Below are 12,413 nucleotides of genomic sequence, written 5' to 3'. Positions count from 1 at the left end.
TTACTGCATTTTAACATGAATGGACCTGCGTAATCCACTCCACAGTTTTCAAAGCACCTACTTGGACGGTCGGCTTGGAGCGTGGGCAGATGACCCATAAAAAGCGACACATTTTTTGGCTGCGCTTTGAAACATGTTACGCACTGATCCTCCGTTTGCCTACCTACCACATACGCGCACAAATCCGTTGCCGTCTATAAATGGGTTTAATTTATTTATTTTGCTTTTTACTGACACATTAAAATTATTTTTTAACTCTTCAATTTCTATTGAGAAATGTGCTCGTTTTATAAGTTTTATAACAATTTTGGTCTCCGTTGAGATCTCGTTTGCATTCAGTGCCCCATTATTCGAGAGATATCGTTCCGTTTCGATAACGGATTATTTTTGTACCGTAATAAATACGAAACAATGTGAAGTAATTTGTTCAGCGACGATTATCTATATTAATATCTAACGACACTTCTTTTTATGAGGTTCATACAACGATAAGTGCAGTATTTTTCTCACTTTGAACATTTCCAACGTGTTCCGTTTTTCTTTTGTAAGGGTTTTTATATACCTAGTTTTTAGTTGTTTTTATTTTTTTTATTTTATATTTTTGTTTTTTATACACTTAAACGTTTTACTCACCAGCCATGACGGACCATACCACCCCACTGTTATCTTTTAGCTCGCTAGGCGTACAATTTCATGACAACACTTCAGCTCGATTGTCGTTCGACGTCACATGCCATCACTCCATGCGATCGGTCAACGTATGTATTTCGCCCACACAAATCGCAATAAACGTCTTCCACCTGCTCCACCCCTCAGATATCCAATCTAATGTTACAGTCGAATCCGTCCATATAAATATCGTCGTGATATATTCAGCTTAAGTGCAGGTATAATTACGTCTATCAAACGCGGCAAGAGGAGCGCTGCACATAGCTCTAATCTGGGAACCGAAATAACCTTTAATGGCGCGATACGAGACTTAGCACATACTAGTTGCGATTTAACGATGTCTTCCGTATCTGTTGTGCGCATATATATCATGCCCAGTCAATGTGGTCCTGCTCAGGAAATGTAAACCACGAAATTTTTTTTAACCGACTAATATTATTATTTATTATTATTATAAATTATTATCATTACTTATTTATAGTATAATTTTTTTTTTAAAACAATTATTATTAATTTTATTCGTGTACTATAATACGAAGATTTTGATGGAATAACGAAAAAAAAAATTACAAGTATCATCATTTTATTTTTATAATTTTACCTATTTATTTGAACAAGATTTAGAAGCATGGCACTTACGAGTACACAGTCTGTCTGTTTTTCTACACTTGATTTTTAAATAGGCAGTGCCTACCAAAAGTATAAAAAATAAGTTTATACACAATTTTTCAAAAAATTCATAGTTTATTGTATTATGAAAAATGAATAAAATGAATAATGATTTTAAAATTTTTATATATTAATATATCAATATTTTTTTTTAAAAAAAAAATCAATACTGTAAATAGGTAATAATAATAAAAAATAATATTCTTTGGTTAAAAAAAAATTCGTGGTTTACAATGCCCAGTCAATGTAAACCACGACTTTTTTTTTAACCGACTAATATTATTATTTATTATTATTATAAATTATTATCATTACTTATTTATAGTATAATTATTTTTTAAAAACAATCATTATTAATTTTATTCGTGTACTATAATACGAAGATTTTGATGGAATAACGAAAAAAAAATTTCAAAAAATTCATAGTTTAATGTATTATGATAAATGAATAAAATTAATAATGATTTTAAAATAAAAAATTTTATTTTATTTTAGTATATTTATATATATTAATATATCAATATTTTCTTTTAAAAAAAAAATCGATACTGTAAATAGGTAATAATAATGAAAAATAATATTCTTTGGTTAAAAAAAAATTCGTGGTTTACATTGCTCGGTATTCTACATTGCCCGTAACATATATATAACATGCACCGTATGCTTTCGTGGATGCATCAGCAAATCCGAGTATCTCAATTAATTTCTTCTTGTCGTAGCCCAGCTAACGATGAGGTATACTAAATGAATTGAGCTCGTTTAGACAATTATTGTATGTCTCCCACTTTACTTGTATGTGTTTTGGAACTGGGCTGTTCTAACCGATTTTCTCACGCCATAAACTTTGTAACAATATTTTACCCACCAATGTTACCGGACCTACTAAGCCGAATTTGTCAAATAACGGGGTTTTTATCGATTCCGCCCGATATTTGTTTTTTATTTATTGATTCCGCCGAACTTTTTATTTATTGATTCCGTTTTATCGTTTCAGTTTATTTACTTACGGTACTTGTACTTGTACGTGTAGTAATCACTTTTCGGTTCCCAGTGTAAACTTAGAGTTTTCACGATTTCTCTATCCATTGGTACGGTCGTTAATTCATCTTTGTTAATTCGGAGATAAATCTGTATGGTTCGTAGTACATTTTGATAATTTGAATCCCCCACCTCGCATAATTGAAATTAATTCGTCACGCAATTCATTTGCTTCCATCAATGAATCTGCCCCGTTGAGGCAATCGTCGACACAGAAATAATTTTTAATTATTACTTTTAACTTCGTGTTAGTGATCTTATCGCCAATGCGATTGACACAACTATTTGCCAAAAAACCTGCATGTCCGACATTTGATTACTATAATCTCCAAAGTACTCCGAAAAATATTTTGCTTTAGAATATAAAAAAAAAATAATGAAATAATGATATTGTCTTACATTAAATTTATCACGCCATATAAAATAACTTTAACAACAAATTTTTTCATTTTGTGTCCTTTGTTACACGTCATTCATAATAATTAGACAATTCTTACCCTTGTAATAATTATTGTAAATTTGTCTTTTCAATAGAAATTAAACAAAAATAGGATATTAAAATGATATTTTATTAAAATAACGATTGTCAAAGATAAAAAATAATGGTATATAACAAATAATATCAAAATATATATCCAATAAACATGTAACATGTTTAATAAAAGTTAAAAGATTTAAGATACCTAATAATAAATTAATCACGGCACATGGTTTATCTTAGATGAATGATAACATTTTATTTATATATTACTCTAATAAATGAAATAAAAATAACCAGTCCTATAGTAATTTGTTAAGATCAGAGAAAACCTGTGGTTAGACCCTATAAAAATGGTGTTACAAGATTGGAAGCAACTAATTGTAATATTTAAGTATTTAACTAATCTAAATCTTTAATATTGGAGTAAAGTACTATGTGGGGAGGTGACGAATTTTCTAGTAAAGTATGACTCTTAGTAATTTAAATTTATGTCAAGTATTGGCAAATTTACTTTTTGTTGATGGATGGGGAGTATTTTAGATTTTTGACCTACTAAAGTTGATACACAAAATAATGAAAGACAATAATAGTATTAAATGATTACAATAATTTCTTTTAATAGTTACATAAAATTATCACGTGAACTTATATTAAAGTAATATTTTTAGTAAAATACGTATTGCAATTATTATCTAAATAAAACAAAAAAAAAATAAACCTGTAATTGGTGTATAATATATGTAGGTACGGATACTTTTTTATCTGTGTAATAGTTTATGTTAAAGTATCTGTATGTCATTTTCCTGTGGCATGGTTGAAACACTATTCGTAAGCCAATTCCTCACGTATCAATAGGAAATACAATATTATAAATAATAATATGTATTAATAACTAATACAAAATAACAAGAATACAGTTGGGGCTTGGTGTGGCGCGGTGATTGACTGAAGTCCCTAATGGGTGTCAATCATCGGTCGGCGTAGCTAGTATCCGGATGGGTGACCACCTGGGTGTTTAGTGACGAATTCTAGCTCCATAAACACACGTGTCACTTGAATCCAACCGTGACCAATACAAAAGATGCTGTTAGCAATATAGTGCACGGTTTATTTACAATCAAATTAGCACACAAAATAATATGTAATATACAATTAATACAATATAAAAAGAATGCAGTTGGGGCTTGGTGTGGTGCGGTGATTGACTGAAGTCCCTAATGGGTGTCAATCATCGGCCAGTGTAGCTAGTATCCGGATGGGTGACCACGTGGGTGTTTAGTGACGAATCCTAGCTCCACACATACACGTGTTACTCAAACACAACCGTGACCCCTGCAAAAAATGCTAATTGTTATAGTTTCCGATGCTTTAGACAAAAAAAAATCCAAATTGTTTATATTAATAGAAAAAATAGATTTAATAGAATTACTGAAAATTTCGATTATATTAGTCGGTTATTGGCAGTGGAAGGGGAGGTTAGGTCATCATCCAGATAATGCTCAAAGAATTTTAAAATAAAATTATTTCAATACGTTATTCAGTTGCTTCAAATCTAGACATCTTCCTTGAATTTTTACAAAACATATGTAGCTTAAATAAATAATAAAAAGATGTTGCTTTAAGAAAGACGTTTCACCTGAATGTGTGGTCTCCAATTTTTCAAATGCGTCTTACAAGTATGAAACATATCAAATTTTAGTTAAGCAGTTATCATTCATCTTCTTTGATTCCAAGGTTAGTTATAATCAACACTCTAATATTAAAATTTTCATTGCTAAATTAGATCTGCTGAAATTTATGAGCACTTATAACACGGGGCCAACACATGCTTATAAAATATTAATCCTAACTATAGTTACTTCTTAAATGTACATCCAATCATACTTTCAAGTTGATGCACATATAATAAAAGTCTTTATCGCCTTTCGCATATGTTGTATGCTTCAAGTTGTTTCAAGTTGTAATAATTAAATTAAAATAAGTTCAACTTGATAAGCGGACACAAAAGTAGAAAACCAAATAAGGATCTTTTTATTCTAAGGGTCCCACTTAACCCTCTGTCTGTCGCGCGCCAAACGGGGGTGATTAAACTAGCACCCCCCATACTGCTCAACTCGCGCGACTATGCTGTTAAGACAGAGGGTTAAAAAAAGTCTTACAAAGGTTAGTACGCCTAAGCGCTATGGAGAGTTGAAGCTGTGGTGTTGATAGTAGGCTAGTGGTAGTATTCTATCATCACTGGTCGAGTGCATTGCAATGATCTTTTCCTACTAACTACCAAGGTATTCGATATTGTATAAGCATAACAATAAAAGAAAATATTTAAATACTACATCAATAAATTAGAACCTAATTAAGTATCATAATTTGTATCCACAGTCTTAAAGCCAGTCGGCTAGCGTTGTATCAGTACTTATAATTGATAATAACTAAAAACAGTCAACACTAATTAGTGATGTATCAATCACAAAAAATTAAAAAAACTGATTTATAAATTTTAATGTATCAAAAAATATAATAAAATGTTAACTAAGAAATAATGAGAGTTGACGGTATGAGGAGTTATTATGAGGTTTTCAGTCTTTATTTATTCTTTAGTTTTAATTTAAAATATGTTTTAGTGTATTAAAATAATATTGTCTTATAATTCCCAATATGTTTTCTTCTCACTTCTTTCCACATTTCACTTTATCTATTTTTTCCAACATATTAATTAGGACAATAACAAAACTATAAATATTATTACATTTGAATTTTTTGTACACTTTTTCAGAATTAATGCTAGTTACAGTTTTAATCACAATATTATTTTAATTCAAACATTAAACTATTTAAGTCAAAAATAGCTTTAACATAAAAGAGTCCTTAGACCTCTTTCACTTAATTTTTTTGTAAACCATAATAACTTTCATTCAATCAACACATTATTTTATTGTACAAAGGTAAAGTCCATAGAACTCTGATCATATTTTTTCATAATTTAATTTTTTTGATTCTTACAATTCAATTTCCAACTGGTGCCATGCCCCCCTTCCCATTTTTATTTTTAAATTTTAAATTCTATAAAAATTTTTTATAATTTTTTTTTATATGATTCCTTAAACTCATTTGCCTGCGGGCGCCCAAGCCACCCTTCACATTTTTTTTCCATAATTTAACTGTAGTTACATTATATCAAAATCTTTTTTTAACTTTTGATGTCAAGTTAGTGCCTGATAAATATTCATTATTTCATGACCTAAATATTGTAAATAAAACTATGTGTTTAGGAATAGTGATATTGTAGTCTGCAGACTTTAATATTTATTTTTAAAACACATTTTTAAAAAAAATTTTTTATTTTGATTCATTAAATTCATTTGCCTGCGGGCGCCCATGCACCTCTTCCCATTTTTATTTTTGAAAATTAAACTCTAGTTCAATTATGGAAAAACCGTTTTTTAATTTTTGATGGTCCGTTAGTGCCTTATAAATATTCATTATTTCATTAGCTTATTATTGTAAATAAAACTATGTGTTAAGGAATAGTAATATTGTAGACTGCAGAATTTAATATTAATTTTCAATACACATTTTTTCATATTTATTTTATTTTGATTCTTAAAAATCTTTTGCCCGCGGGCGCCCACGCCTCCCTTCACATTTTTTTTCCATAATTTAACTGTACTCACATTATTTCAAAATGTTTTTTTAAATTTTGATGGCAAGTTAGAGCCTCATAAAAATTCATTGTTTCATCATCTATTTATTGACAATAAAGCTCTGAGTTTAGGAATGGTGATATTGTAGACTGCAGACTTTGATATTTATTTTTAAAACACATTTTTCCAAATTTTTTTTATTTTGATTCTTAAAAATCTTTTGCCCGCGGGCGCTAATGCCTCCCTTCCAATTTTTTTTTCAATTATTTAACTATAGTTCAATTTTTTAAACCCATTTTTAAATTTTGATAACAAGTTAATACCTCATAAAAATGCATTGTTTCATTATCTATTTATTGACAATAAAGCTCTGAGTTTAGGAATAATGATAATGTAGTCTGCAAACTTTAATATTTATTTTTAATACACATTTTTTCATATTTTTTTTATTTTGATTCTTAAAAATCTTTTGCCCGCAGGCGCCCACGCTTCCCTTCCAATTTTTGTTTTTAAATTTAAAATTCCATCAAATTTTTTTATAATTTTTTTTTATTTTGATTCTTAAAATTCACATGCCCACGGGCGCCCACGCCTCCCTTCACATTTTTTTTCCATAATTTAACTGTACTTTCATTATTTCAAAATCTTTTTTTAAATTTTGATGTCAAGTTAGAGCCTCATAAAAATGCATTGTTTCATTATATCTTTATTGACCATAAAGCTATGAGTTTAGGAATACTAATATTGTAGATTGCAGTCTTTAATATTTGTTTTTAATGTACATTTTTTTATATATTTTTTAAATTTGATTCTTGAAATTCATTTGCCTGCAGGCGCCCATACACCTCTTCCCATTTTTATATTTAAATTTATATTCTATCATTTTTTTTTATAATTTTTTTTTTTTTTGATTCTTACAATGCATTTGCCTGAGGGCGCCCATGGTCCCCTTCAATTTTTTTTCAATAATTCAACTCAAGTTAATTTTTTTTTGTTCTAACTATCGTAAATAAATCTATGAGTTTAGGAGTAATGATATTGTAGACTACAGACTTAAATATTTATTTTTAATACACATTTTTTCATATTTTTTTGTATTTTGATTCTTAAAATTCATTTGCCTGCGGGCGCCCATGCCCCCCTTCCCATTTTTATTTTTAAATTTAAATTTTTTTAAATTTTTTGTATAATTTTTTTTATTTGATTACTGAAACTCTTTTGCCTGCGGGCGCCCACGCCTCCCTTCACATTTTTTTTCCATAATTTAACTGTACTTTCATTATTTCAAAATCTTTTTTTAAATTTTGATGGTCACTCAGTGCCACATAAATATTCATTATTTCATTGGCTTATTATTGTAAATAAAACTGAGTTTAGGAATAATGATAATGTAGTCTGCAGACTTTAATATTTATTTTTTAAACACTTTTTGTGATATTTTTTTTTTATTTGATTGCTTAAACGCATTTGCCTGCGGGCGCCCATGGCTTTCTTCACATTTTATTTTCTATAATTTAACTGGAGTTCAATTATTTCAAAACCTTTGTTTAATTTTTGATGATCGTTTAGTGACTCATAAAAATTCATTATTTCATTAGCTTATTATTGTAAATAAAACTATGAGTTTAGTAATAGTGATATTGTAGATTGCAGTCTTTAATATTTGTTTTTAATGTACATTTTTTTATAAATTTTTTTACTTTGATTCTTACAATTCAGTTGTCCGCGGGCGCCCATGTCCCCCTTCCAATTTTTTTTTTAAATTTATATTCAATCATATTTTTAATTATTTTTTTTTATTTTGATTCTTGAAATTCATTTGCCTGCGGGCGCCCATGCACCTCTTCCCATTTTTATTTTTAAATTTATATTCTATTAAATTTTTAATATTTTTTTTTATTTCGAATCGTATAACTCATTTGCCTGTGGGCGCCCATGTACTCCTTCCCATTTTTATTTTTAAATTTATATTCTTTTAAATTCTTAATATTTTTTTTTATTTTGAATCTTAAAACTAATTTTATTTTTTAAAGAATTCTGTAGTTCGATGTGACACTCATCATCTTTTGTTTTTCCACTGCTTGAAAAACTGTATGTGGAAATCCTAGACTAAAGTAAGTAAAATAATGCTTCAAATAAGTTTTTTAAGTTGCTTAAACATATTTTGACTAATATATTATAGTTAAAATATTTAGTTTGTACAGATTTTATAGATATTTAAATTTTTTTCACAAATTATTACTTAAAAATAAAATAAATGTTTTCTATTCAAAATTACGTATTTCAGTACTTGTAGTTATAGTGGATAATATATAATGTATTATGTATAATTACCTACCTTTATATTGTAGACAATTTAGCATAAATAAATAATATTTGGCATAATTTTGATATAATATTATCCAGTGACTGTTTGACAATCACTAATGAAAATAGCGCACGTTTTATTTCAATAAAACAATATTAGTCATGACTGAAGACAAAAATGTTTTGTTTTGACTACGCTTTATCAGTGTGCGAAATTCCAACTGATTTTGAGTATCTACTGGCTACTAGTTAAGTACTAAGTATCAAGTACTTTTTTTTTTTTGTATCGTCGTTAATTAACAAGTACTAACTGCTTACCTATTTTCATTTTACTCCGGAAGAACTGCGACATCGGGCATTATCTTTCATTAACATTTTTGTAGGCAAATTGATTATATTGTATATTAATTTACATAGTTTCATTTGGCGACACTGGGTTTTTTATCAATCTCGATTATCAAAATAAATATTATTATCAAACTGAGTATACACTATCACATGAACAGGCGTACGGTATCAAATCAGATTGCAGAATAGGTACCTCGTACGTAGTGCCTAGTAAAAAGTTCAATCTAGTACCTACTATATTTTGGTTTTTGGAACTTTGTCTCTGGACGACACTAGTTATAGTTAAATCACAGAATAAATACCTATTATCGAATCGTTGAAGAAAGAAGTACTATTTTAAACTGAGTGTGACGAAAATATTTCAAAATGAATGTTTTATTACAGGGAATGAAAAATTTAGTACTCAATAAATCACGTAAGTGTTATCATAAATTACCTAATTACTAGAATGTTTTTAATTAACAGTCAAAATTTTATTTTCATACCACTCAGTGGGAGAAACGACTAGGTGTATGGCATCGCTTTATCAAATGCACAAGACAGGCCCTCATAAAAAACCAATGTTCAAAAGAAATCCGTTGGGTGATAATCCATTTTTAAAAGGTGTTATACTCAAAACGCTGATAAGAAAACCAAAGAAACCGAATTCGGCCAACAGAAAGTGTGTCTTGGTACGATTGAGCAATGGCAAGGAAATGATTGCTTATATACCTGGCGAAGGGCACAACCTACAAGAACACAATGTTGTATTAGTACGTAATGGACGATGTAAAGATTTGCCTGGTGTAAAAATAACGTGCGTTAGAGGAAAATTCGATTTACCACACGTTGTGAAAAAAACTCAAACAAATTCTTAAGTCCAGTAACATTAGACCATTTTCATTTTCAATTTTTTTTTTTTTGTACATTAGTCATTAATAAAATTAGATTATAAATAATAATATTAATTTATTTTATTTTACACATGTTTGATATTACAGTTTATCTTTCAATGTTCTGAGTACTCAAGTTTCAAAACAAAGCACTTAGTTCTAATGTAACTTTTTCCATTTTTTTTGGAGCAAGTTCAGTTATAATTTTTAATGGTGGTGGTGGTCTGATTTTACGGCCAAAACGACCAGTTTTTCTTTGCCACAATCCAGACCGAGGACGATTACCCAGTTCACGATTACGATTTGGACTGCCAATGTGTTCCTTGAAGTGATTCGCATTTGATATTTGTCCTGGAACAGAAATTTAATTAATAATTATATACAAATCTTATTCAATAATTTAAATTTGAATGATAAGATTTATTTTAATATTGTTAGTAAACAATATTATTGTTAGTAAACAATATTATTGTTGTCTTAGGTAAATATTTGATGGTTTCCTTAATATCAAATATTACATTATCGGTCAGAACATTTTATTATATGAATTATAGCTAATGAATGGATTTTTAGGTTTTAACATATATTTTAGGCTTTATGCAGCTCAACAGGGGTAAATAATCTGGACAACTTATTCAGGACAAACCCTGTATAAAAAAAAATGTATTTAGCATATTACAGCGTATTTTAAGGATTAAAGATTATTTAGTCTATATTTTAAATTAAAGAATAAATGTCCTACTCATTTATTCATAAAAAGTCATATTATTAATTTATTAAGTTGAAATATTTTTAAAAAAATGTTTTTAATTTAAAAGTAAAAAATGATAGAGATATTTCTATAGCTTGTTTATAATTTAATTGAACATTTTAAAATTTGTTTGTTTAAAATGTGACTTAATTTAGATGATTTACCAAAAGAAAAAAAGGTATGCATTAACTATTTTGAAGTTTAAGCATATTGTTACAAGGTGTGCTATAAATGCATGGTAAATGCAAATATTATAAATTTATAAAGTTTAATGTTAACTTATACTATATAGTATATATTTTATGTAATACGTTTCTATTGCAACAGGTGTACAGATTTTCAAATTATTCTAAGTAAAAAAAACAACTTTTTTCAGCATATTTCACCAGTTTGTGGTTGATTATACTCTCATACTATCATCTATACTATCATAGGCATGGATGATGACAAAACAATAAGTATAATATTAATGTTTTATAATAATTGAAAACTTACCAATTGATGCCATACAATGTTTGGAAAGTGATACTTGTAATTTTGATGGCAATTGAATAATGACCCTGTCGTCGACTTGCCTCAATATAGTAGCTGTTGATCCAGCTGTCATTACATAATGAGCTCCTTCACCTGGCATCTTTTCAATGCAGTGTACTTTAGTTCCCTTAGACAGTGCACCGAGTGGATATGCATCTCCTTCATTTGGATTAACTATAAACATGTGTGTCAGTAACAATAATTTTCAATGGAAAGCAAACTCTTAATTTTAAAAAAATAGCGTAAAATTATGAATTTCAATTACAACATACCTGGAATACGAGGAATGTAACCAGATGTGACCAACATATCTCCAGGTTTCATATTAACAGTTGCAATAATATATTTTAAATTTGTGCCACAGCCAACCAATGCCACTTTAGCTGTTCGGCAGCCACAGTCCATTATCTCTAAGACACGATCAATTCGAGGAGCATCGTGTTCACCAGTGGGTCCAAATCTTTTTAAATCGACCCAATGGTATTTCTGTTTGATACCGCCACCCAAGCCTTTGACAACAACTCGGCCTGGAAATTAACTGATTAAATCTAACACTTGTATATATTTCTACGTCTAGGTATAAATACCTGAGGCAGGATCTCGGCCAGCCAAGTGTTTATTGTTTAATGGTTTCACGGTATACTTCGCAGGCCATTCGATTTCCCGTCTGAAGTTTCTGGATTTCGGACTGGGCAACTCCATGTGTGTGAAATTCCACTTGTGCCTCACCACATTAATAAGAACCGAATGTATGGTCTTCAATTTCGTTGGATCAAATACAGAAAACCTCAAAGACGGAGCCAAAAATGACATTGACATTTTTGAGCTTTTGTTTGGATAAATTGTATGTTAACTAACTTTTACATTAAATATTACGCTCCGAGCTCGTGCCTAGTAAGTTAAATACACAGATATATAATAACTATATATTGTATTATATATCTGTGGTTAAATAATTTTACAGATTTTCAATTTATTTTTTAAAATCTTCAGATTTTAGAATCGAGAATGATATGAAATGAAATTATCAATTCAGAATTCATCATGTGCGATATCTCAATGATAATAAATTTAATAGTCAAAGAGTTCTGAAATGGGTTTTG

General features: G+C 28.9%; 2 protein-coding genes across 3 annotated transcripts; one reads left to right on the top strand and one right to left on the bottom strand.

Moving 5' to 3' along the window:
- Positions 1-9,315: 9,315 nt before the first annotated feature.
- LOC111028383 (40S ribosomal protein S12, mitochondrial) lies at positions 9,316-10,094 on the top strand. The gene is made up of 2 exons (XM_022307010.1): positions 9,316-9,568; positions 9,646-10,094. Exons 1-2 carry the CDS (start codon positions 9,520-9,522, stop codon positions 10,008-10,010), a joined length of 414 nt encoding a protein of 137 aa, XP_022162702.1. The 5' UTR covers positions 9,316-9,519; the 3' UTR covers positions 10,011-10,094.
- Positions 10,082-12,363, bottom strand: LOC111028381 (39S ribosomal protein L2, mitochondrial). 2 transcript variants are annotated; one of them, XM_022307008.1, is made up of 5 exons: positions 12,258-12,363; positions 11,898-12,208; positions 11,583-11,837; positions 11,272-11,484; positions 10,082-10,376 (listed from the first exon to the last, which is right to left on the bottom strand). In XM_022307008.1, exons 2-5 carry the CDS (start codon positions 12,127-12,129, stop codon positions 10,165-10,167), a joined length of 912 nt encoding a protein of 303 aa, XP_022162700.1. In that variant the 5' UTR covers positions 12,130-12,208; positions 12,258-12,363; the 3' UTR covers positions 10,082-10,164. The 2 variants fall into 2 exon arrangements, with proteins under 2 accessions (XP_022162700.1, XP_022162699.1); XM_022307007.1 differs by having other exon boundaries at positions 11,898-12,323.
- Positions 12,364-12,413: the final 50 nt, after the last annotated feature.

The sequence above is a fragment of the Myzus persicae genome, unplaced genomic scaffold, assembly GCF_001856785.1.
Source record: "Myzus persicae strain clone G006 unplaced genomic scaffold, MPER_G0061.0, whole genome shotgun sequence".
NCBI classification, from domain to species: domain Eukaryota; kingdom Metazoa; phylum Arthropoda; class Insecta; order Hemiptera; family Aphididae; genus Myzus; species Myzus persicae.
This window is presented reverse-complemented; position numbering and strand designations above follow the sequence as displayed.

What these genes read in the sequence shown, in the direction of transcription:
- LOC111028383 (XM_022307010.1), top strand. Translation starts at nt 9,520, where the DNA reads ATGAATGTTTTATTACAGGGAATGAAAAATTTAGTACTCAATAAATCA. An exon ending in TTTAGTACTCAATAAATCAC is followed by an intron (nt 9,569 to 9,645) that starts GTAAGTGTTATC and finishes CATACCACTCAG; the next exon opens with TGGGAGAAACGACTAGGTGT.
- LOC111028381 (XM_022307008.1), bottom strand. Translation starts at nt 12,129, where the DNA reads ATGTCAATGTCATTTTTGGCTCCGTCTTTGAGGTTTTCTGTATTTGAT. An exon ending in TGGCCGAGATCCTGCCTCAG is followed by an intron (nt 11,838 to 11,897) that starts GTATTTATACCT and finishes GTTAATTTCCAG; the next exon opens with GCCGAGTTGTTGTCAAAGGC. An exon ending in ACATTGTATGGCATCAATTG is followed by an intron (nt 10,377 to 11,271) that starts GTAAGTTTTCAA and finishes TTTCTGTTCCAG; the next exon opens with GACAAATATCAAATGCGAAT.